At 32.5% G+C, this 27500-nt stretch overlaps 2 protein-coding genes across 3 annotated transcripts in view; both read left to right on the top strand.

The window, feature by feature from the left end:
- LOC144326465 (mRNA export factor GLE1-like) overlaps nt 1-16370 on the top strand; it is a 47848-nt gene extending 31478 nt beyond the window's left edge. Inside the window, exons 13-16 of the mRNA XM_077923008.1 lie at nt 1725-1829; nt 6143-6225; nt 11873-11936; nt 15193-16370. Coding sequence (XP_077779134.1) covers nt 1725-1829; nt 6143-6225; nt 11873-11936; nt 15193-15261 — 321 coding nt within the window. The 3' untranslated portion in view covers nt 15262-16370. The remainder of the gene's footprint in view (nt 1-1724; nt 1830-6142; nt 6226-11872; nt 11937-15192) is intronic.
- Nucleotides 16371-26280: 9910 nt separating this feature from the next.
- DYNC2I2 (dynein 2 intermediate chain 2) overlaps nt 26281-27500 on the top strand; it is a 27733-nt gene continuing 26513 nt past the window's right edge. Inside the window, exon 1 of one of the 2 annotated variants that reach the window (XM_077922883.1) lies at nt 26281-26444. In XM_077922883.1, the coding sequence (XP_077779009.1) occupies nt 26367-26444 (78 nt within the window). In that variant the 5' untranslated portion in view covers nt 26281-26366. The remainder of the gene's footprint in view (nt 26445-27500) is intronic. The other variant, XM_077922882.1, reaches the window with a different exon arrangement.

Raw genomic sequence — 27500 nt, 5'->3', positions numbered from 1 at the left:
CTTTATTTTTGCTTTATATTATATTATATATTATATTTGCTTGATTTATTTTTCTTTTGTTTTAGTTTTGCTCAATTTATTGATTTGTTTTATTTTTATTTGATTTGTTTTATTTTGGTTTTGTTTTATTTTTGCTTTATTTTATATTTTTTTGTTTTTTATTTTTGCTTTATTTTATTTTTTGGTTTTGCTTTATTTTTCCTTTATTTTATTTTATTGTTTTATTTTTGCTTTATTTTATTTTATTTTTATTCATTTTATTTTTATTTTATTTTACTTATTTTTATATTTTATTTTATTCATTTTATATTTATTTTATTTTATTTTGCTTATTTTATTTATTTTTATTTTTATTTTTTATTTTATTCATTTTATTTTTATTTTATTTTATTTTTCTTCATTTTATTTTTATTTCATTTTATTTTACTTCTTAATTCTTTTAAGAATACAAGATTTAAAATGAATTTTTTTTATCCGTTTCCCAATAATTCCAGTTGATAATCCGACGGAATCCTAATCCGATTAAAATGAATAAAATAAAATATAAAAATAATATTTTATTTTATTCATTTTAATCGGACTAGGATTCCGTCGAATTACCAACTGGAATTATTGGAAAACGGAATTAAAAATTCAATTTAAATCTTGTATTTCTTAAAAGAATTGGACGTTAATCTTCCATTTCAAGCCGAGCTTTCAATATTTTTATTCATATTTTATTCCAATTTTATTCCAATAATTAAATCTTGCATTCTTAAAAGAATTGGACGTTAATCTTCCATTTCAAGCCGAGCTTTGAATATTTTTATTCAGATTTTATTCCAATTTTATTCCAATAATTAATAATAATTCCAATAATTTTATTCCAATAATTAATAATTCTTCTTCTTAAAAGAATTGGACGTTAATATTCAGATTTTATTCCAATTTTATTCCAATAATTAATAATAATTCCAATAATTTTATTCCAATAATTAATAATTCTTCTTCTTAAAGGAATTGGACGTTAATATTCAGATTTTATTCCAATTTTATTCCAATAATTAATAATAATTCCAATAATTTTATTCCAATAATTCATAATTCTTCTTCTTAAAAGAATCGGACGTTAATATTCAGATTTTATTCCAATTTTATTCCAATAATTAAATCTTGAATTTCTTAAAAGAATTGGACGTTAATCTTCCATTTCAAGCCGAGCTTTGAATATTTTTATCCAAATTTTATTCCAATAATTAAATCTTGCATTCTTAAAAGAATTGGACGTTAATCTTCCATTTCAAGCCGAGCTTTGAATATTTTTATTCAAATTTTATTCAAATTTTATTCCAATAATTAAATCTTGGATTCTTAAAAGAACCTTTGAATATTTTTATTCACATTTTATTCACATTTTATTCCCATAATTAAATCTTGCATTCTTAAAAGAACCTTTGAATATTTTTATTCAAATTTTATTCACATTTTATTCCCATAATTAAATCTTGCATTCTTAAAAGAACCTTTGAATATTTTTATTCAAATTTTATTCAAATTTTATTCCAATAATTAAATCTTGCATTCTTAAAAGAACCTTTGAATATTTTTATTCAGATTTTATTCACATTTTATTCCCATAATTAAATCTTGCATTCTGAAAAGAACCTTTGAATATTTTTATTCAGATTTTATTCAAATTTTATTCAAATTATTCGTTAATATTCGATTATTATTCGATTTCCCAGAACCACCCGCATGGACTCAACCAGGCCTGGCGCTGGTTGGCCCAGACCTTGAACTCGCAGCCATTGGCCGACGTGACGGCCACCATCCTCTTCGACTTCCTGGAGGTGGGTCCCGTTTCCTCTTTCCTATTTCCTGTTTCCTGGAGGCGTCCGGGACGGGGAGGGGATTTCCCGTTTCCTGTTTGCTGGAGGTGGGACCCAGGTGTCCAGGACGGGGAGGGGAGGGCATTTCCTGTTTCCCATTTCCTGTTTCCTGGAGGTGGGTCCCATTTCCTGTTTCCTATTTCCTGTTTGCTGCAGGTGGGACCCAGGCGTCCGGGACGGGGAGGGGATTTCCTGTTTCCCCTTTCTTGTTTCCTGTTTCCCCTTTTTTCCCCCTTTCTTGTTTCCTGTTTCCCCTGGGTCCCACCCTATTTCCTGGAGGTGGGACCCAGGTGTCTGGGATGGAGGGGAGGGTGTTTCCTGTTTCCTGGAGGTGGGACCCAGGTGTCCGGGACCAGGAAGGGGAGGGGAGGGCATTTCCTGTTTCCCGTTTCCTGTTTCCTGGAGGTGGGACCCAGGTGTCCGGGACCAGGAAGGGGAGGGCATTTCCTGTTTCCTATTTCCTGCTTCCTGCAGGTGGGACCCAGGCGTCCGGGACGGGGAGGGGATTTCCTGTTTCCCCTTTCTTGTTTCCTGTTTCCCCTTTTTCCCCCCTTTCTTGTTTCCTGTTCCCCCTGTTTCCCCTGGGTCCCACCCTATTTCCTGGAGGTGGGACCCAGGTGTCTGGGATGGAGGGGAGGGTGTTTCCTGTTTCCTGGAGGTGGGACCCAGGCGTCCGGGACGGGGAGGGGATTTCCTGTTTCCCCTTTCTTGTTTCCTGTTTCCCCTTTTTCCCCCCTTTCTTGTTTCCTGTTCCCCCTGTTTCCCCTGGGTCCCACCCTATTTCCTGGAGGTGGGACCCAGGTGTCTGGGATGGAGGGGAGGGTGTTTCCTGTTTCCTGGAGGTGGGACCCAGGTGTCCGGGACCAGGAAGGGGAGGGGAGGGCATTTCCTGTTTCCTGTTAACTGGAGGTGGGACCCAGGTGTCCGGGACCAGGAAGGGGAGGGGAGGGCATTTCCTGTTTCCCGGAGGTGGGACCTAGGTGTCCGAGAGGGGGAGGGTGGGAGGGAAGGGGTTTCCTGTTTGCTGGAGGTGCCACCCGGATGGGTGGGAGGGGAGGGGATTTCCTCTTTCCCGTTTCCTGTTTCCCATTTCCTGGAGGTGGGACCCAGGTGTCCGGGACGGGGAGGGGAGGGCATTTCCTGTTTGCTGGAGGTGGGACCCAGGCGTCCGGGGAGGGGAGGGCATTTCCTGTTTCCCGTTTCCTGGAGGTGGAACCCAGATGGGTGGGAGGGGAGGGGATTTCCTGTTTCCCGTTTCCTGGAGGTGGAACACGGATGGGTGGGAGGGGAGGGGATTTCCTGTTTCCCATTTCCTGGAGGTGGGACCCAGGTGTCCGGGGAGGGGATGGCATTTCCTGTTTCCCGTTTCCTGGAGGTGGGACCCAGATGGGTGGGAGAGGAGGGGATTTCCTGTTTCCCGTTTCCTGTTTCCTGGAGGTGGGACCCAGGTGTCCGGGGAGGGGAGGGGATTTCCTGATTCTTGTTTCCTGGAGGTGGGACCCAGGTGTCCGGGAGGAGACAGGAGATTTCCCATTTCCTGTTTATTTTCCCATTTCATTTCATTTCCTTTCCCGTTTCTTGTTTCCTGGAGGTGGGACCCAGGCGTCCGGGACGGGGAGGGGAGGGCATTTCCTGTTTTCCCTTTCCTGGAGGTGGGACCCGGATGGGTGGGAGAAAAGGGGATTTCCCATTTCCCGTTTCCCATTTCCTGGAGGTGGGACCCAGGTGTCCGGGGAGGGGAAGACATTTGCCATTTCCTGTTTCCTGGAGGTGGGACCCAGGCGTCCGGGACCAGGAAGTGGGGGAAGGGAGGGCATTTCCTGTTTCCTTTCCCATTTCCTGTTTGCTGGAGGTGGGACCCAGGCGTCCGGGGCAGGAAGTGGGGGAGGGGAGGGCATTTCCTGTTTCCTTTCCTGTTTCCTGGAGGTGGAACCCAGGCGTCCGGGGAGGGGAGGGCATTTCCTGTTTCCCATTTCCTGATTCCCATTTCCTGGAGGTGGGACCCAGCTGTCCGGGGCAGGAAGTGGGGGAAGGGAGGGCATTTCCTGTTTCCTTTCCCATTTCCTGTTTGCTGGAGGTGGGACCCAGGCGTCCGGGGCAGGAAGTGGGGGAGGGGAGGGCATTTCCTGTTTCCCGTTTCCTGTTTCCTGGAGGTGGGACCCAGGCGTCCGGGGAGGGGAGGGCATTTCCTGTTTCCCGTTTCCTGGAGGTGGAACCCGGATGGGTGGGAGGGAAGGGATTTCCTGTTTCCCATTTCCTGTTTCCTGGAGGGGGGACCCAGGCGTCCGAGAGGGGGAGGGCGGGTGGGGAGAGGATTTCCCATTTCCTGTTTCCTTTCTCATTTCCTGTTTCCTGGAGGGGGGACCCAGGCGTCCGAGCCAGGGGAGGGGATTTCCCCTTTCCTGTTTCCCGTTTCCTAGGATTTCCTGTTTCCTGGAGCTGGAACCCGGATGGGTGGGAGGGGAGGGGATTTCCTGTTTCCCGTTTCCTGGAGGTGGGACCCAGGTGTCCGGGAGGGGAGGGGATTTCCCCTGTCCTGTTTCCCGTTTCCTAGGATTTCCTGTTTCCTCTTTCTTGTTTCCCATTTCCTGGAGGTGGGACCCAGGTGTTTTTTCTTTCTATTACTGCTTTTCATTACTGTTGTTTTATTATCGTATTAATTATTATTATTATTATTATTATTATTATTATTATTATTATTATTATTATTTCATTACTGTTGCTTTCTTATTGCATTTATTATTGCTGCTTTTTACCACTGTATTATTATTATTTCATTACTGTTTTATTATTTATTCTTGCTTTTTTACCACTCTATTATTATTATTATTATTATTATTATTATTATTATTATTATTATTATTATTATTTCATTACTGTTGCTTTCCTTATTGCATTTATTATTGCTGCTTTTTACCACTGTATTATTATTATTTCATTACAGTTTTATTATTGTATTTAGTATTGCTGCTTTTACCACTGTTTATTATTATTATTATTATTATTATTATTATTATTATTATTATTATTATTATTATTATTTAATTACTGTTGATTTCCTTATTGTTGTATTACTTATTGCTGCTTTTACCACTGTATTATTATTATTTCATTACTGTTTTATTATTTATTCTTGCTTTTTTACCACTGTATTATTATTATTATTATTATTATTATTATTATTATTATTATTATTATTATTATTATTATTATTATTTCATTACTGTTGATTTCCTTATTGTTGTACTTACTATTGCTGCTTTTTACCACTGTATTATTATTACTTCATTACTGCTCTATTATTTATTCTTGCTTTTTTACCACTGTATTATTATTATTATTATTATTATTATTATTATTATTATTATTATTATTATTATTATTATTATTATTATTTATTATTATTATTATTATTATTATTATTATTACTACATTGCTGTTGCTTTCCTTATTGTTGTATTTCTTATTGCTGCTTTTACCACTGTTTTTTTTAAATTATTATTATTATTATTATTATTATTATTATTATTATTATTATTATTATTATTTCATTACTGTTGCTTTCCTTATTGTTGTATTGATTATTGCTGCTTTTTACCACTGTATTATTATCATTTCATTACTATTTTATTATTGTATTTAGTATTGCTGCTTTTACCACTGTTTTTATTATTATTATTAATTATTATTATTATTATTACTATTATTATTATTATTATTATTACTATTATTATTATTATTATTATTATTATTATTATTATTTCATTACTGTTGATTTCCTTATTGCATTTATTATTGCTGCTTTTTACCACTGTATTATTATTATTTCATTACTGTTTTATTATTGTATTTAGTATTGCTGCTTTTACCACTGTTTTATTATTATTATTATTATTATTATTATTATTATTATTATTATTATTATTATTATTATTTCATTACTGTTGCTTTCTTATTGCATTTATTATTGCTGCTTTTTACCACTGTATTAGTATTATTATTATTTCATTACTATTTTATTATTGTATTTAGTATTGCTGCTTTTATCACATTATTATTATTATTATTATTATTATTATTATTATTATTATTCCTTCATTACTGTTGCTTTCCTTATTGTTGTATTACTTATTGCTGCTTTTACCACTGTATTATTATTACTTCATTACTGTTTTATTATTTATTCTTGCTTTTTTACCACTGTGGTATTATTATTATTATTATTATTAATTATTAATTATTATTATTATTATTATTATTATTATTATTATTAGGTCTGCGGCAACGCTCTCACGAAAGTCTACCAGGCCCAGTTTTGGAAGGTCATCGTCTTGATCCGGGAGGAATATCTGCCCAGGTAGATCTGCCAATCACATCAATATTGATCTCTAATAATTAGAGAAATAATGATTGATCTGTCATCGAGATTTCTTATTTTGTTTTATTTTATTATTCCATCTCTTATTTATTTTATGATTCTTATTTATTTTATTATTCCATTTCTTATTTTATTTTATTTTATTATTCCATCTATTATTTATTTTATTATTCCTTTTATTTTGTTTTATTTTATTATTCCATCTATTACTTATTTTATTATTCCATTTATTATTTTGTTTTATTTTATTATTCCATCTCTTATTTATTTTATGATTCCATTTATTATTTATTTTCCATTTATTTTATTATTCCATTTATTATTCCTTTTATTATTTTGTTTTCTTTTATTATTCCATTTATTACTTATTTTATTATTCCATTTATTATTTTGTTTTATTTTATTATTCCATTTCTTACTTATTTTATTATTCCATTTCTTATTTTGTTTTATTTTATTATTCCATTTCTTATTTATTTTATGATTCCATTTATTATTTTGTTTTATTTTATTATTCCATTTATTACTTATTTTATTATTCCATTTCTTATTTTGTTTTCTTTTATTATTCCATCTATTATTTATTTTATTATTCCATTTATTATTTTGTTTTATTTTATTATTCCATCTATTATTTATTTTATTATTCCATTTATTATTTATTTTCCATTTATTTTATTATTCCATTTATTATTCCTTTTATTATTTTGTTTTCTTTTATTATTCCATTTATTACTTATTTTATTATTCCATTTATTATTTTGTTTTATTTTATTATTCCATTTATTATTTATTTTATTATTCCATTTATTATTTTGTTTTATTTTATTATTCCATCTATTATTTATTTTATTATTCCATTTATTATTTATTTTCCATTTATTTTATTATTCCATTTATTATTCCTTTTATTATTTTGTTTTCTTTTATTATTCCATTTATTACTTATTTTATTATTCCATTTCTTATTTTGTTTTATTTTATTATTCCATTTCTTATTTATTTTATGATTCCATTTCTTATTTTGTTTTCTTTTATTATTCCATTTCTTATTTATTTTATTATTCCATTTCTTATTTTGTTTTCTTTTATTTCATTTATTACTTATTTTATTATTCCATTTATTATTTTGTTTTCTTTTATTATTCCATCTATTATTTATTTTATTATTCCATTTATTATTTTGTTTTATTTTATTATTCCATTTCTTATTTATTTTATTATTCCATTTCTTATTTTGTTTTATTTTATTATTCCATCTATTATTTATTTTATGATTCCATTTCTTATTTATTTTCCATTTATTTTATTATTCCATTTATTTTTTATTCTTGCTTTCCTTTCCTTTCCATTGATTTTATTATTCCATTTATTATTCCATTTATTATTTTGTTTTCTTTTATTATTCCATTTATTACTTATTTTATTATTCCATTTCTTATTTTGTTTTCTTTTATTATTCCATTTATTACTTATTTTATTATTCCTTTTATTATTTTATTTTATTTTATTATTCCATTTCTTATTTATTTTATTATTCCATTTCTTATTTTATTTTATTTTATTATTCCATCTATTATTTATTTTATTATTCCATTTATTATTTTGTTTTATTTTATTTTTCCATTTCTTATTTATTTTATTATTCCATTTCTTATTTTGTTTTATTTTATTATTCCATCTATTATTTATTTTATTATTCCATTTATTATTTTGTTTTATTTTATTTTTCCATTTCTTATTTATTTTATTATTCCATTTCTTATTTTGTTTTATTTTATTATTCCATCTATTATTTATTTTATTATTCCATCTATTATTTATTTTATTATTCCATTTATTATTTATTTTCCATTTATTTTATTATTCCATTTATTATTCCTTTTATTATTTTGTTTTGTTTTATTATTCCATTTATTACTTATTTTATTATTCCATTTATTATTTTGTTTTATTTTATTATTCCATTTATTACTTATTTTATTATTCCATTTATTATTTGGTTTTCTTTTATTATTCCATTTCTTACTTATTTTATTATTCCATTTCTTATTTTGTTTTATTTTATTATTCCATTTCTTATTTATTTTATTATTCCATTTCTTATTTTGTTTTATTTTATTATTCCATTTCTTATTTATTTTATTATTCCATTTATTATTTTGTTTTATTTTATTATTCCATTTCTTACTTATTTTATTATTCCATTTCTTATTTTGTTTTATTTTATTATTCCATTTCTTATTTATTTTATTATTCCATTTCTTATTTATTTTCCATTTATTTTGTTGATACTTTATTATATTATTGATATATTTCTTATATACTTTATTTATTGATGTATTTCTTATATTTTTCTTTTTCGTTTCTTTTTCTTTCTTTTCATTTCGCTTCCATTTATTTCATTTATTATTCCATTTTTATTTCACTTATTTATTTGTTCCTTTCCTGTTTATTTATTGATACTTATAGATTTCTTATAGATTTTATTTATTTTCATTTCATTTTTTCTTTTCACTTATTATTCCATTTATTATTCCATTTTTATTTCACTTATTTATTTGTTCCTTTCCTATTTATTTTATTGATACTTATAGATTTCTTATATATTTTATTTATTTTCATTTTGTTTTCATTTCCATTTATTTCATTTATTATTCCATTTTTATTTCATTTATTTATTTGTTCCTTTCCTGTTTATTTATGTTATTGATACTTATAGATTTCTTATAGATTTTATTTATTTTCATTTCATTTTTTCTTTTCACTTATTATTTATTCCATTTATTATTCCATTTTTATTTCACTTATTTATTTCATTTATTTATTTGTTCCTATCCTTTCCTATTTATTTTATTGATACTTATAGATTTCTTATATATTTTATTTATTTTCTTCTTTCTTTTCATTTCACTTCCATTTATTTCCTTTATTATTCCATTTTTATTTCACTTATTTATTTGTTCCTTTCCTCTCCTATTTATTTTATTGATATATATTTATTATATATTTTATTTATTTTCATTTTCTTTTCATTTCATTTCCATTTATTTCATTTATTATTTCACTTTTATTTCACTTATTTATTTTTTCCTTTCCTTTCCTGTTTATTTTATTGATATAAATTTCTTATATATTTTATTTATTTTCATTTCGTTTTCTTTCTTTTCATTTCACTTCCATTTGTTTCATTTATTATTATCCTTTCCTGTTTATTTATTTTATTGATACTTATAGATTTCTTATATATATATAATATATATATATATTATATATATATATTTCTTATATATTTTATTTATATATTTTTATTCATATATTTTATATTTTATATTTTATTTATTTTCATTTTTCTTTCTTTTCATTTCACTTCCATTTATTTCATTTATTATTTCATTTTTATTTCACTTATTTATTTGTTCCTTTCCTGTTTATTTATTTTATTGATACTTATAGATTTCTTATATATTATATTTATTTTCATTTTGTTTTCTTTCTTTTCATTTTACTTCCATTTATTTCATTTATTATTCCATTTTTATTTCACTTATTTATTTGTTCCCTTCCTGTTTATTTATTTTATTGATACTTATATATTTATTATATATTATATTTATTTTCATTTTGTTTTCTTTCTTTTCATTTCACTTCCATTTATTTCATTTACTATTCCTATTTTATTTCGCTTATTTATTTGTTCCTTTCCTTTCCTGTTTATTTTATTGATACTTATAGATTTATTATATATTTTATTTTCATTTCTTTTTCATTTCACTTCCATTTATTTCATTTATTCCATTTTTATTTCATTATTATTTTTTCCTTTCCTTTCCTGTTTATTTATTTTATTGATACTTAGATATTTCTTATATATTTTATTTATTTTCATTTCATTTTTTCTTTTCATTTCACTTCCATTTATTATTTCATTTTTATTTTACTTATTTATTTGTTCCTTTCCTTTCCTTATTTTATTGATACTTACATATTTTTTATTTTGCTTTATAGGATTTATTTGTTATTTTCATTTTGCTTTCATGTTTCTATTTATTTTTGTTTTCTTTCGTTTTCTTTATTTTCATTTCACTTTCCTTGATTTCATTTTTTATGTTTTGTTTATTTTCATTTCGTTGTCATTTATTTTATTTATTGTCGATATTTTATTTATTTTTCTTTTCTTTCTTTTCATTTCATTTATCTCATCATTTTTCTTTTATTTATTTCTTATTTTTCTTTTATTTATTTTCCTTTCCTTTTTATTTATTTGATGGATATTTAGATATATTTTTATTTTGTTTTATGTTTTGTTTCGTTTTGCTTTATTTTCATTTCCTTTTCATTTATTTCATTTATTTTATGAATATTTATATATATTTTTATTTTGTTTTATGTTTTGTTTTGTTTTGCTTTATTTTCATTTCACTTTCCTCGATTTCATTTTTTATGTTTTGTTTATTTACTTTCATTTCGTTTCCATTTTTTTTATTGTCGATATTTTATTTATTTTTGTTTTCTTTTCTTTCTTTTCTTTTCTTTATTTCCATTTCATTTATCTTATCGTTTTTCTTTTATTTATTTATCATTTTTCTTTTATTTATTTATCATTTTTCTTTTATTTATCTATCATTTTTCTTTTATTCATTTATTATTTTTCTTTTATTTATTTATCATTTTTCTTTTATTCATTTATCGTTTTTCTTTTATTTATCTATCATTTTTCTTTTATTCATTTATTATTTTTCTTTTATTTATTTGTCATTTTTCTTTTATTCATTATTTTTCTTTTATTTATTTATCATTTTTCTTTTATTCATTTATTATTTTTCTTTTATTCATTTATCATTTTTCTTTTATTTATTTATCATTTTTCTTTTATTCATTTATTATTTTTCTTTTATTTATTTATCGTTTTTCTTTTATTCATTTATTATTTTTCTTTTATTTATTTATCGTTTTTCTTTTATTTATTTATCATTTTTCTTTTATTTATCATTTTTCTTTTATTTATTTATCATTTTTCTTTTATTTATTTATCATTTTTCTTTTATTTATTTATCAATTTTTCTTTTATTTATTTATTTATTATTTTTCTTTTATTCATTTATCATTTTTCTTTTATTTATTTATCATTTTTCTTTTATTTATCAGTTTTCTTTTATTCATTTATTATTTTTCTTTTATTTATTTATCGTTTTTCTTTTATTCATTTATTATTTTTCTTTTATTCATTTATCATTTTTCTTTTATTTATTTATCATTTTTCTTTTATTTATCATTTTTCTTTTATTTATTTATCATTTTTCTTTTATTTATTTATCATTTTTCTTTTATTTATTTATCAATTTTCTTTTATTTATTTATTTATTATTTTTCTTTTATTCATTTATCATTTTTCTTTTATTTATTTATCATTTTTCTTTTATTTATTTATCAGTTTTCTTTTATTCATTTATTATTTTTCTTCTATTTTTTATTTTATTTCCCTTTCCTTTCCTTTTTATTTATTTGATGGATATTTAGATATATTTTTATTTTGTTTTATGTTTTGTTTCCTTTGGCTTGATTCCTTTGGCTTGTATTGCTGATATTTTATTGATTTTTATTTGGTTCTCTTTGCTCCCTGAAGGATCCAAGAGATCACCAGCGCCGGGCAAATGGGATCCTTCATCCGGCTGAAGCAGTTTTTGGAGGTACAATTAAATTAAAAATTAAATTAAAAAATTAAATTAAAAAATTAAATTAAAAAATTAAATTAAAAAATTAAATTAAAAAATTAAATTAAAAAATTAAATTAAAATCCAAATTATTGCATTCGAAATGATTACATTCGAAATGATTGCATTTAAAATTAATTGCATTCTGAATTATTGCATTTGAAATTATTGCATTTGAAATTCCTGGATTTGAAATTTTTGCATTTGGAATTATTGCATTTGAAATTTTTGCATTCTCAATTTTTGCATTTGAAATTACTGCCTTCGGAAATTTTGCATTCGGAATTATTGCATCTGAAATTATTGCATTCAAAATGACTGGATTTGAAATTTTTGCATTTGAAATTATTGCATTTGAAATTACTAGATTTGAAATTTTTGCATTCTAAATTTTTGCATTTGAAATTACTGCATTCGGAAATTAAGTGCATTCTGAATTATTGCATTTGAAATCATTGCGTTTGAAATTATTGCACTTGAAATTACTGCATTTCAAATTATTGCATTTGAAATTACTGGATTTGAAATTTTTGCATTTGAAATTACTGCATTCGGAAATTTTGCATTCGGAATTATTGCATCTGAAATTATTGCATTCTAAATTATTGCATTTGGAATTTTTGCATTCGGAAATTTTGCATTCGGAATTGCATCTGAAATGATTACATTCGAAATGATTGCATTTAAAGTTAATTGCATTCTGAATTATTGCATTTGAAATTATTGCACTTGAAATTCCTGGATTTGAAATTTTTGCATTTGGAATTATTGCATTTGAAATTTTTGCATTCTCAATTTTTGCATTTGAAATTACTGCATTCGGAAATTTTGCATTCGGAATTATTGCATCTGAAATTATTGCATTCAAAATTACTGGATTTGAGATTTTTGCATTTGAAATTATTGCATTTGAAATTACTAGATTTGAAATTTTTGCATTCTAAATTTTTGCATTCTAAATTTTTGCATTTGAAATTACTGCATTCGGAAATTAAGTGCATTCTGAATTATTTCATTTGAAATCATTGCGTTTGAAATTATTGCACTTGAAATTACTGCATTTCAAATTATTGCATTTGAAATTTTTGCATTTGAAATTTTTGCATTTGAAATTACTGCATTCGGAAATTTTGCATTCGGAATTATTGCATCTGAAATTATTGCATTCAAAATGACTGGATTTGAAATTTTTGCATTTGAAATTATTGCATTTGAAATTACTAGATTTGAAATTTTTGCATTCTAAATTTTTGCATTTGAAATTACTGCATTCGGAAATTAAGTGCATTCTGAATTATTGCATTTGAAATAATTGCGTTTGAAATTATTGCATTTGAAATTCCTGGATTTGAAATTTTTGCATTTGGAATTATTGCATTTGAAATTTTTGCATTCTCAATTTTTGCATTTGAAATTACTGCATTCGGAAATTTTGCATTCGGAATTATTGCATCTGAAATTATTGCATTCAAAATTATTGCATTTGGAATTTTTGCATTCTAAATTATTGCATTTGGAATTTTTGCATTCGGAAATTTTGCATTCGGAATTGCATCTGAAATGATTACATTCGAAATGATTGCATTTAAAATTAATTGCATTCTGAATTATTGCATTTGAAATTATTGCATTTGAAATTCCTGGATTTGAAATTTTTGCATTTGGAATTATTGCATTTGAAATTTTTGCCTTCTAAATTTTTGCATTTGAAATTACTGCATTCGGAATTATTGCATCTGAAATTATTGCATTCAAAATTACTGGATTTGAAATTACTGGATTTGAAATTTTTGCATTTGAAATTACTAGATTTGAAATTTTTGCACTCTAAATTTTTGCATTTGAAATTACTGCATTCGTAAATTAAGTGCATTCTGAATTATTGCATTTGAAATTATTGCATTCGAAATTACTGGATTTGAAATTACTGGATTTGAAATTATTGCATTTGAAATTACTAGATTTGAAATTTTTGCATTCTAAATTTTTGCATTCTAAATTTTTGCATTTGAAATTACTGCATTCGGAAATTTTGCATTCGGAATTATTGCATCTGAAATTATTGCATTCTGAATTATTGCATTTGGAATTTTTGCATTCGGAAATTTTGCATTCGGAAATTTTGCATTCGGAATTGCATCTGAAATGATTACATTCGAAATGATTGCATTTAAAATTAATTGCATTCTGAATTATTGCATTTGAAAGAATTGCACTTGAAATTACTGGATTTGAAATTTTTGCATTCTAAATTATTGCCTTGGGGATAATTGCATTATTATTATTAATTATTCTTCTTCTTAATATTTATTATTATTATTCTTAGTATTTATTATTATTATTCTTAGTATTTATTATTATTATTCTTAGTATTTATTATTATTAATCTTAGTATTTATTATTATTCTTCTTAATATTTTTAATTATTATTCTTAGTATTTATTATTATTCTTAGTATTTATTATTATTCTTAGTATTTATTATTTTTATTCTTAATATTTATTCTTCTTCTTAATATTTATTATTATTATTATTATTATTTATTCTTAATATTTATTATTATTATTCTTAGTATTTATTATTATTATTCTTAGTATTTATTATTATTATTCTTAGTATTTATTATTATTATTCTTAATATTTATTATTATTATTCTTAGTATTTGTTATTATTATTCTTAGTATTTGTTATTATTATTCTTAGTATTTATTATTATTATTCTTAGTATTTATTATTATTATTAGTATTTATTATTATTATTCTTAGTATTTATTATTATTAATCTTAGTATTTATTATTATTATTCTTAATATTTATTATTATTATTCTTAATATTTATTATTTTTATTCTTAGTATTTATTATTATTCTTAGTATTTATTATTTTTATTCTTAGTATTTATTCTTATTATTCTTAGTATTTATTATTATTATTCTTAGTATTTATTCTTATTATTCTTAGTATTTATTATTTTTATTCTTAGTATTTATTATTTTTATTCTTAATATTTATTATTATTATTCTTAGTATTTATTATTATTCTTCTTAGTATTTATTATTCTTCTTCTTAGTATTTATTATTTTTATTCTTAATATTTATTATTATTATTCTTCTTAATATTTAATATTATTATTATTATTTATTCTTAATATTTATTCTTATTATTTATTATTCTTAATATTTTATTATTTTTATTCTTAATGTTTATTATTATTATTATCTTTTCCCAGGAATCTTTGCGGCGGAACGAAATCCCCCTCCCCAAGGGCTTCCTGCCCCCGTCCTTTTGGAGGTCGTGACCCCGCCCCCCGATTTTTCCGGAACCTTCCGGAGTCGTTTCCGTCAAAATAGGAAGAAACCGTCGAATTTGTCTTATTTTTTTTAATCTTACATTTAATAATTAAGTTTAGATTTAATTTTTACATTTAATCTTTTCATCCTCAAATGTAAATTTGATGTTTACATTTAATCCCTTAATCCTTAAATTTACATTTAATTGTCAAATTTAACCCTTTAAAAATGAAGTTTGAATTTAATTTTCCACTTTCATCCCTTAATCATTAAATGCAAATTTAATTTTTGCATCTCATCCTTCAAAATTAAATTTAAATTTAATTTTCAACTTTCATCCCTTAATCATTAAAGGCAAATTTAATTTTTGCATCTCATCCTTCAAAATTAAATTTAAATTTAATTTTCAACTTTCATCCCTTAATCATTAAAGGCAAATTTAATTTTTGCATTTCATCCTTCAAAATTAAATTTAAATTTCAACTTTCATCCCTTAATCATTAAAGGCAAATTTAATTTTTGCATTTCATCCTTCAAAATTAAATTTAAATTTAAATTTCAACTTTCCTCCCTTAATCATTAAATGCAAATTTGATTTTTGCATTTCATCCTTCAAATTTAAATTTAAATTTAAATTTAAATTTCAACTTTCATCCCTTAATCATTAAATGCAAATTTAATTTTTACATTTCATCCTTCAAATTTAAATTTAAATTTAATTTTCAACTTTCCTCCCGTAATCATTAAAGGCAAATTTAATTTTTACATTTCATCCTTCAAAATTAAATTTAAATTAAATTTCAACTTTCGTCCCTTAATCATTAAAGGCACATTTAATTTTTGCATCTAATCCTTCAAAATTAAATTAAATTTTCAATTTTCAATTTTCAATTTTCATTCCTTAAAGGCAAATTTAATTTTTGCATTTCAACCTTCAAAATTCAATTTAAATTTCATTTTTAAATTTTGTCGTGACTTTTGAATGGAATTGTAACCGCCGGACTTGGGAGGAAATAAAGAGATTTCTATTTACTTTGGGAGAATGTTCTGGAAATCCATGTGACTCTGGGAGAATGTTCTGGAAGCGCTTGGAATATTAAAATGGAAGTTTCCGGAAGCCGACTTCTCTGTGGATTTCAAGAAGGTTCCGGAAGGAGGGGGTTCCGGAGGGTTCCGGAAGGAGGGGTTTCCAGAAGGATTTCCGGGGGGTTCTGGATCCCCAAATTTCTAGGGGGTTCTGGATTCCGGGATTTCCAGGGGGTTCCGGAAGGAGGGATTTCCAGGGGGTTCTGGGATTTGAAGGGGGTTCCGGAAGGAGGGATTTCTAGTGGGTTCCAGGATTTCCAGGGGGTTCTGGATCCCCAAATTTCTAGGGGGTTCTGGATTCCGGGATTTCCAGGGGGTTCCGGAAGGAGGGATTTCCAGGGGGTTCTGGGATTTGAAGGGGGTTCCGGAAGGAGGGATTTCTCGTGGGTTCCAGGATTTCCAGGGGGTTCTGGATCCCCAAATTTCTAGGGGGTTCTGGATTCCGGGATTTCCAGGGGGTTCCGGAAGGAGGGATTTCTAGGGGATCCTAGATTACTAGGGGGTTCCGGAACGAGGGATTTCCAGGGGGTTCCGGAAGGACAGATTCCAAGGGAATTCCGGAAGGAGGTATTTCTAGGGGGTTCCGGGATTTCAAGGGGGATCCGGAAGAATAGATCCTAAGGGGATTCCGGAAGGAGGGGTTTGAAGGGGGTTCCGCATTTCCAGGGGGATCTGGGATTTCAAGGGGGTTCCGGAGGGAGGGATTTCCAGGGGGTTCTTGATTCCAGGATTTCCAGGGGGTTCCAGAGGGTTCCGGAAGGAGGGATTTCTAGGGGGTTCCGGAAGAAGGGATTTGAAGGGGGTTCCGGAAGGAGGGATTTCAAGAAGGTTCCGGAAGGAGGGGGTTCAAGAATCCGGAAAATAGAGACCTCCTCTTCCTCCCTCTAGAATGAAAATAGAGACCTCCTCTTCCTCCCTCTAGCATGAAAATAGAGACCTCCTCTTCCTCTCTCTATAATGAAAATAGAGACCTCCTCTTCCTCCCTCTAGAATGAAAATAGAGACCTCCTCTTCCTCCCTCTAGAATGAAAATAGAGACCTCCTCTTCCTCCCTCTAGAATGAAAATAGAGACCTCCTCTTCCTCCCTATATAATGAGAATAGGGACCTCCTCTTCCTCCCTCTATGATGAAAATAGAGACCTCCTCGTCCTCCCTCTATGATGAAAATAGAGACCTCCTCTTCCTCCCTCTAGAATGAAAATAGAGACCTCCTCTTCCTCCCTCTAGAATGAAAATAGAGACCTCCTATTCCATATTCTGCAATGAAAATAGAGACCTCCTATTCCGCCTTCTGCGATGAAAATAGAGACCTCCTATTCCATCCTCTGCAGTGAAATTAGGGACCTATTCCCATTAAATAGGGACCTCCTATTCCATATTCTGCATGGAAATAGGGACCTCCTAGGACCATCCCCTCCGACGTTAGGGACCTCCTAGGACTGTCCCCTCTGACGTTTCTCCATGAGAATAGGGACCACCTATTCCACCCTCTATAATGAAAATAGAGACCTCCTATTCCATATTCTGTGATGGAAATAGGGACCTCCTATTCCATATTCTGCGATGAAAATAGGGACCTCCTCTTCCATATTCTGTGATGAAAATAGAGACCTCCTATTCCACCCTCTATAATGAAAATAGAGACCTCCTATTCCACATTCTGCAATGAAAATAGAGACCTATTCCATATTCTGCAATGAAAATAGAGACCTCCTATTCCGCCTTCTGCGATGAAAATAGGGACCTCCTATTCCATCCTCTGCAGTGAAATTAGGGACCTATTCCCATTAAATAGGGACCTCCTATTCCATATTCTGCATGGAAATAGGGACCTCCTATTCCACCCTCTATAATGAAAATAGGGACCTCCTATTCCATGCTCTGTGATGAAAATAGAGACCTACTCTTCCTCCCTCTATCATGAAAATAGAGACCTCCTCTTCCTCATTCTATAATGAAAATAGAGACCTCCTCTTCCTCCCTCTGTAATGAAAATAGAGGTCCCTATTTTCATCACAGAATGTGGAATAGGAGGTCCCTATTTCCATCACAGAATGTGGAATAGGAGGTCCCTATTTTCATTATAGAGGAATAGGAGGTCTCTATTCTCATTGCAGAATGTGGAATAGACGGTCCCTATTTTCATCACAGAATATGGAATGCAATGAGAATAGAGACCTCCCATTCCACCCTCTATAATGAAAATAGGGACCTCCTCTTCCTCCCTCTATGATGAAAATAGAGACCTCCTCTTCCTCCCTCTATCATGAAAATAGGGACCTAGGAGTGTCTCCTGCGACGTTTCTCCCATGAAAATAGGGACCTCCTATTCCATCCTCTGCAGTGAAATTAGGAACCTATTCCCATTAAATAGGGACCTCCTCTTCCACATTCTGCGATGAAAATAGGGACCTCCTAGGACCGTCCCCTCCGACGTTAGGGACCTCCTAGGACTGTCCCCTCTGACGTTTCTCCATGAGAATAGGGACCTCCTCTTCCTCCCTCTATAATGAAAATAGGGACCTCCTATTCCATATTCTGCGATGGAAATAGAGACCTCCTATTCCACAATCTGCAATGAAAATAGGGACCTCCTATTCCATATTCTGCAATGAAAATAGAGACCTCCTATTCCATATTCTGCAATGAGAATAGGGACCTCCTATTCCATATTCTGCAATGAAAATAGGGACCTCCTATTACATCCTCTGCAGTGAAATTAGGGACCTATTCCCATTAAATAGGGACCTCCTATTCCACATTCTGCGATGAAAATAGAGACCTCCTATTCCACCCTCTATAATGAAAATAGAGACCTCCTCTTCCTCCCTCTATGATGAAAATAGAGACCTCCTCTTCCTCCCTCTATGATGAAAATAGGGACCTCCTCTTCCTCCCTCTATAATGAAAATAGGGACCTCCTCTTCCTCCCTCTATCATGAAAATAGAGACCTCCTCTTCCTCCCTCTATCATGAAAATAGAGACCTCCTCTTCCTCCCTCTATAATGGAAATAGAGACCTCCTCTTCCTCCCTCTATCATGAAAATAGAGACCTCCTCTTCCTCCCTCTATCATGAAAATAGGGACCTCCTCTTCCTCCCTCTATCATGAAAATAGAGACCTCCTCTTCCTCCCTCTATAATGAAAATAGGGACCTCCTCTTCCTCCCTCTATCATGAAAATAGAGACCTCCTCTTCCTCCATCATGAAAATAGAGACCTCCTCTTCCTCCCTCTATCATGAAAATAGGGACCTCCTCTTCCTCCCTCTATAATGAAAATAGAGACCTCCTCTTCCTCCCTCTATCATGAAAATAGAGACCTCCTCTTCCTCCATCATGAAAATAGAGACCTCCTCTTCCTCTATAAGGAAAATAGGGACCTCCTCTTCCTCCCTCTATAATGAAAATAGAGACCTCCTCTTCCTCCCTCTATGATGAAAATAGGGACCTCCTCTTCCTCCCTCTATAATGAAAATAGAGACCTCCTCTTCCTCCCTCTAGAATGAAAATAGAGACCTCCTCTTCCATGCTCTACGCTGAAAATAGGGACCTCCTATTCCATATTCTGCGATGAAAATAGGGACCTCCTATTCCATATTCTGCGATGAAAATAGAGACCTCCTATTCCATATTCTGTGATGAAAATAGAGACCTCCTATTCCATCCTCTGTGATGAAAATAGGGACCTTCTATTCCATATTCTGTGATGAAAATAGAGACCTCCTATTCCATATTCTGTGATGAAAATAGGGACCTCCTATTCCATATTCTGCGATGAAAATAGGGACCTCCTATTCCACCCTCTATAATGAAAATAGGGACCTCCTATTCCATATTCTGTGATGAAAATAGGGACCTCCTATTCCATATTCTGTGATGAAAATAGAGACCTCCTATTCCATATTCTGCGATGAAAATAGGGACCTCCTATTCCATATTCTGTGATGAAAATAGAGACCTCCTATTCCACCCTCTATAATGAAAATAGGGACCTCCTATTCCATATTCTGTGATGAAAATAGGGACCTCCTATTCCATATTCTGTGATGAAAATAGGGACCTCCTATTCCATATTCTGCAATGAAAATAGAGACCTCCTATTCCATATTCTGCGATGAAAATAGGGACCTCCTATTCCACCCTCTATAATGAAAATAGGGACCTCCTATTCCATATTCTGCAATGAAAATAGGGACCTCCTATTCCATATTCTGCAATGAGAATAGAGACCTCCTATTCCATATTCTGCGATGAAAATAGGGACCTCCTATTCCATATTCTGCAATGAAATTAGAGACCTCCTATTCCATGCTCTGTGATGAAAATAGGGACCTACTATTCCACATTCTGTGATGGAAATAGGGACCTCCTCTTCCTCCCTCTGCAATGAAGATAGAGACCTCCTCTTCCTCCCTCAATAATGAAAATAGGGACCTCCTCTTCCTCCCTCTATCATGAAAATAGGGACCTCCTCCTCCTCCCTCTATAATGAAAATAGGGACCTCCTATTCCATATTCTGCGATGAGAATAGAGACCTCCTATTCCAAATTCTGCAATGAAAATAGGGACCTCCTATTCCATGCTCTGCGATGAAAATAGGGACCTCCTATTCCAAATTCTGCAATGAAAATAGGGACCTCCTATTCCATATTCTGTGATGAAAATAGAGACCTCCTATTCCAAATTCTATAATGAAAATAGGGACCTCCTATTCCACACTCTGCGATGAAAATAGGGACCTACTATTCCACATTCTGTGATGAAATTAGAGACCTCCTATTCCATATTATGTGATGAAAATAGAGACCTCCTATTCCATATTCTGCAATGAGAATAGAGACCTATTCCATATTCTGCGATGAAAATAGGGACCTCCTATTCCATATTCTGCGATGAAAATAGGGACCTCCTATTCCATATTCTGCGATGAAAATAGGGACCTCCTATTCCATATTCTGCGATGAAAATAGAGACCTCCTATTCCATATTCTGCGATGAAAATAGAGACCTCCTATTCCATATTCTGTGATGAAAATAGGGACCTCCTATTCCATATTCTGTGATGAAAATAGGGACCTCCTATTCCATATTCTGCGATGTAAATAGAGACCTCCTATTCCATATTCTGTGATGAAAATAGGGACCTCCTATTCCATATTCTGCGATGAGAATAGAGACCTCCTATTCCATATTCTGCGATGAAAATAGAGACCTCCTATTCCATATTCTGCGATGAAAATAGAGACCTCCTATTCCATATTCTGCAATGAGAATAGAGACCTCCTATTCCATGCTCTGTGATGAAAATAGGGACCTCCTATTCCACCCTCTATAATGAAAATAGGGACCTCCTATTCCATATTCTGTGATGAAAATAGGGACCTCCTATTCCATATTCTGCAATGAAATTAGAGACCTCCTATTCCATATTCTGTGATGAAAATAGAGACCTCCTATTCCATATTCTGTGATGAAAATAGGGACCTCCTCTTCCATATTCTGTGATGAAAATAGGGACCTCCTATTCCATGCTCTGTGATGAAAATAGGGACCTACTATTCCACATTCTGTGATGGAAATAGGGACCTCCTCTTCCTCCCTCTGCAATGAAGATAGAGACCTCCTCTTCCTCCCTCAATAATGAAAATAGGGACCTCCTCTTCCTCCCTCTATCATGAAAATAGGGACCTCCTCCTCCTCCCTCTATAATGAAAATAGGGACCTCCTATTCCATATTCTGCGATGAGAATAGAGACCTCCTATTCCAAATTCTGCAATGAAAATAGGGACCTCCTATTCCATGCTCTGCGATGAAAATAGGGACCTCCTATTCCAAATTCTGCAATGAAAATAGGGACCTCCTATTCCATATTCTGTGATGAAAATAGAGACCTCCTATTCCAAATTCTATAATGAAAATAGGGACCTCCTATTCCACACTCTGCGATGAAAATAGGGACCTCCTATTCCACATTCTGCGATGAAAATAGGGACCTCCTATTCCATATTCTGTGATGAAAATAGGGACCTCCTATTCTATATTCTGCAATGAGAATAGGGACCTCCTATTCCATTTTCTGCAATGAGAATAGAGACCTCCTATTCCACATTCTGCGATGAAAATAGGGACCTCCTATTCCACATTCTGCGATGAAATTAGAGACCTCCTATTCCATATTATGTGATGAAAATAGAGACCTCCTATTCCATATTCTGCAATGAGAATAGAGACCTCCTATTCCATATTCTGCGATGAAAATAGGGACCTCCTATTCCATATTCTGCGATGAAAATAGGGACCTCCTATTCCATATTCTGCGATGAAAATAGGGACCTCCTATTCCATATTCTGCGATGAAAATAGAGACCTCCTATTCCATATTCTGTGATGAAAATAGGGACCTCCTATTCCATATTCTGTGATGAAAATAGGGACCTCCTATTCCATATTCTGCGATGAAAATAGAGACCTCCTATTCCATATTCTGTGATGAAAATAGGGACCTCCTATTCCATATTCTGCGATGAGAATAGAGACCTCCTATTCCATATTCTGCGATGAAAATAGAGACCTCCTATTCCATATTCTGCAATGAGAATAGGGACCTCCTATTCCATGCTCTGTGATGAAAATAGGGACCTCCTATTCCACATTCTGCAATGAAAATAGGGACCTCCTATTCCATATTCTGCAATGAAAATAGAGACCTCCTATTCCATATTCTGCAATGAGAATAGGGACCTCCTATTCCATGCTCTGTGATGAAAATAGGGACCTCCTATTCCACATTCTGTGATGAAAATAGGGACCTCCTATTCCATATTCTGCAATGAGAATAGGGACCTCCTATTCCACCCTCTATAATGAAAATAGGGACCTCCTAGGACCATCTCCTGCGATGTTTCTCCCATGAAAATAGGGACCTCCTATTCCATCCTCTGCAGTGAAATTAGGAACCTATTCCCATTAAATAGGGACCTTCTATTCCATATTCTGCATGGAAATAGGGACCTCCTAGGACCATCTCCTGCGACGTTTCTCCATGAATATAGGGACCTCCTATTCCACCCTCTATAATGAAAATAGGGACCTCCTATTCCATATTCTGTGAAGAAAATAGGGACCTCCTATTCCACATTATGTGATGAAAATAGAGACCTCCTATTCCACCCTCTATAATGAAAATAGGGACCTCCTATTCCACATTCTGCAATGAAAATAGAGACCTATTCCATATTCTGCAATGAAAATAGACACCTCCTATTCCACATTATGTGATGAAAATAGGGACCTCCTATTACATCCTCTGCAGTGAAATTAGGGACCTATTCCCATTAAATAGGGACCTCCTATTCCACATTCTGCGATGAAAATAGAGACCTCCTATTCCACCCTCTATAATGAAAATAGAGACCTCCTATTCCATATTCTGCAATGAAAATAGGGACCTCCTATTCCATCAACTGCAGTGAAATTAGGGACCTATTCCCATTAAATAGGGACCTCCTATTCCATATTCTGCATGGAAATAGGGACCTCCTATTCCACCCTCTATATTGAAAATAGGGACCTCCTATTCCATGCTCTGTGATGAAAATAGAGACCTACTCTTCCTCCCTCTATCATGAAAATAGAGACCTGCTCTTCCTCATTCTATAATGAAAATAGAGACCTCCTCTTCCTCCCTCTGTAATGAAAATAGAGGTCCCTATTTTCATCACAGAATGTGGAATAGGAGGTCCCTATTTTCATTATAGAGGAATAGGAGGTCTCTATTCTCATTGCAGAATGTGGAATAGAAGGTCCCTATTTTCATCACAGAATATGGAATGCAATGAGAATAGAGACCTCCTATTCCACCCTCTATAATGAAAATAGGGACCTCCTCTTCCTCCCTCTATGATGAAAATAGAGACCTCCTCTTCCTCCCTCTATCATGAAAATAGGGACCTAGGAGTGTCTCCTGCGACGTTTCTCCCATGAAAATAGGGACCTCCTATTCCATCCTCTGCAGTGAAATTAGGAACCTATTCCCATTAAATAGGGACCTCCTCTTCCATATTCTGCATGGAAATAGGGACCTCCTAGGACCGTCCCCTCCGACGTTAGGGACCTCCTAGGACTGTCCCCTCTGATGTTTCTCCATGAGAATAGGGACCTCCTCTTCCTCCCTCTATAATGAAAATAGAGACCTCCTATTCCATATTCTGCAATGAAAATAGAGACCTCCTATTCCATATTCTGCAATGAGAATAGAGACCTCCTCTTCCACCCTCTATAATGAAAATAGAGACCTCCTATTCCATATTCTGCAATGAGAATAGGGACCTCCTCTTCCACCCTCTATAATGAAAATAGAGACCTCCTATTCCATATTCTGCAATGAGAATAGGGACCTCCTATTCCACCCTCTATAATGAAAATAGGGACCTCCTATTCCATATTCTGCAATGAGAATAGGGACCTCCTCTTCCTCCCTCTATAATGAAAATAGAGACCTCCTCTTCCTCCCTCTATAATGAAGATAGAGACCTCCTATTCCATATTCAGCAATGAGAATAGGGACCTCCTCTTCCACCCTCTATAATGAAAATAGGGACCTCCTCTTCCTCCCTCTATAATGAAGATAGAGACCTCCTATTCCATATTCTGCAATGAGAATAGGGACCTCCTCTTCCTCCCTCTATAATGAAAATAGGGACCTCCTCTTCCTCCCTCTATAATGAAGATAGAGACCTCCTATTCCATATTCTGCAATGAGAATAGGGACCTCCTCTTCCTCCCTCTATAATGAAGATAGAGACCTCCTATTCCACCCTCTATAAAGAAAATAAATAAATAAATTTAGAATAAATAGATATTAAGAATATATTTAAATATATATATATAATATACAGATGTAATTTATACTGCTCTCTATTTATCAATAGAAATATATATGTATATTACAGAAGAAAAATGCCCTCGACCAAAATGGCGGCGGAGGGCTCGGCGGCGGGATTTCCAGCGACCTCTCGCGAGAACAGGGCCCTTCCCGCGCCATTTCCTTCGACCTCTCGCGATAATAGGGGCCGAGAGGCGCGCGTTCCTTCGACTTCTCGCGAGAACGGGCTCCCTTCCGCGCGATTTCCTTCCACTTCTCGCGGGAATTGGGGGCCGGGCGACGCCATTGGCCGCTGGCAACTCTCGCGGGAATACGGACCATATTTCCCCCGAGTTCTCGCGAGAAGTAGGCCTCTGCCCCCACAAGTCTCGCGGGAATACGGCCCTTCTCGCGCGATTTCCCCACAGTTCTCGCCAAGTCTCGCGAGAGCACGGCTCCCCGGCGCTGTTTCGCACCGATTCTCGCGAGAAGCGGGTCTCTTCGCGCGATTCCCGCCCGACATCTCGCGAGATGACGGCTCCCCGGCTCGATTTCCCCTCACTTCTCCCGAGAAGTAGGTCGCTCCAAGCCTTGCCTCGCAGGTCTCGCGAGATGATGGCTTCCCGGCGCGATTTCCCACCAATTCTCGCGGGAAGGCGGCGTCACCGCGATATTACCTCGAGAACTCTCGCGAGATGGCGGCTCATGCGCGATTTCCCTCCGACCTTCGCGAGAGGTTGGCCGCTCCGTGAGATTCCCGTCCGAAACCTCGCGAGAGGACGGCTTCCCGGCGCGATTTCTCACCAATTCTCGCGGGAATATTCCTCGCGAGATGTGGGGGGAAATAGCGGCGGGAAGGCGTCTTCTCGCGAGATTACATTTAATTTCAACCGAAATCCCGCGAGAGGACGGCTCCCCGCCGCGATTTCCCCCCACTTCTCGCGGGAAGTAGGCCTCTCCGCGCGATTTCCCACCAATTCTCGCGGGAAATAGGCCTCTCCGCGCGATTTCCCACCAATTCTCGCGAGAGGACGTCTCCCCGCCGTCGTTTCCCGCGGGATTTCGCCCCTTGCCGCGTCATCTCCCCGCGCCGCGTCGCCGCCGTCGCCCTGGCAACGCGGCCTAGTCCGCCGACAGAAGCCTGGGCCTTTCCTGCGCGATGTTCTCCGACGCGGCCGGCGGCGCCGTGGACGTGGCCTCGGTGTGGCGGGCCGAGCGGGGAAGGCGCTGCGAGGAGGTGGGCCTCCTATATTGATATTTGTCTCCATTTCTATCTATATTTCCCTCCGTATATCCGTATAAATAGAGATATATTTCCAGGGGAAGCTAATTAATTTCTATTAATATCTATTAATCCGTATTTGTATTTCTGCCCATGTTTATTTTTAGACCCCTATTAATCCTGTCATTGGTCAATATAGAACAATTAATCGGTGTATAATAATTGATCAATAGAGAACTAATCAATATCTCACTATTATAGATTGATTAGTTATAGATTGATCCTTTCATTAATCCATTATCAATATCTATAGATAATTCTATATAACTCTCTCTCTATATATATAACAATATATATATATATATATATATATATATATATAACAATCAATATATAACAATCAATCAATATATCGTCTATCTATATATTATATAGCTAGATTAGTTATAATCCGTATTTGTATTTCTGCCCATGTTTATTTTTAGACCCCTATTAATCCTGTCGTTGGTCAATATAGAACAATTAATCGGTGTATAATAATTTATCAATAGAGAACTAATCAATACCTCACTATTATATATTGATTAGTTATAGATTGATCCTTTCATTAATCCATTATCAATATCTATAGATAATTCTATATAACTCACTCTCTCTCTCTCTCTCTATATATATATATAACAATCAATATATAACAATCAATCAATATATCGTCTATCGATATATTATATAGCTATAGTTATAATCCGTATTTGTATTTCTGCCCATGTTTATTTTTAGACCCCAATTAATCCTGTCGTTGGTCAATATAGAACAATTAATCGGTGTCTAATAATTTATCAATAGAGAACTAATCAATACCTCACTATTATAGATTGATTAGTTATAGATTGATCCTTTCATTAATCCATTATCAATATCTATAGATAATTCTATATAACTCTCTCTCTCTATATATAACAATATATATATATATATATATATATATATATATATATATATATATATAACAATCAATATATAACAATCAATCAATATATCGTCTATCTATATATTATATAGCTAGATTAG

This window comes from Podarcis muralis, chromosome W, assembly GCF_964188315.1.
Source record: "Podarcis muralis chromosome W, rPodMur119.hap1.1, whole genome shotgun sequence".
NCBI lineage: Eukaryota > Metazoa > Chordata > Lepidosauria > Squamata > Lacertidae > Podarcis > Podarcis muralis.
Note: the sequence above shows the minus strand (reverse complement) of the source record. Positions and strands in the feature narration are given on the sequence as shown.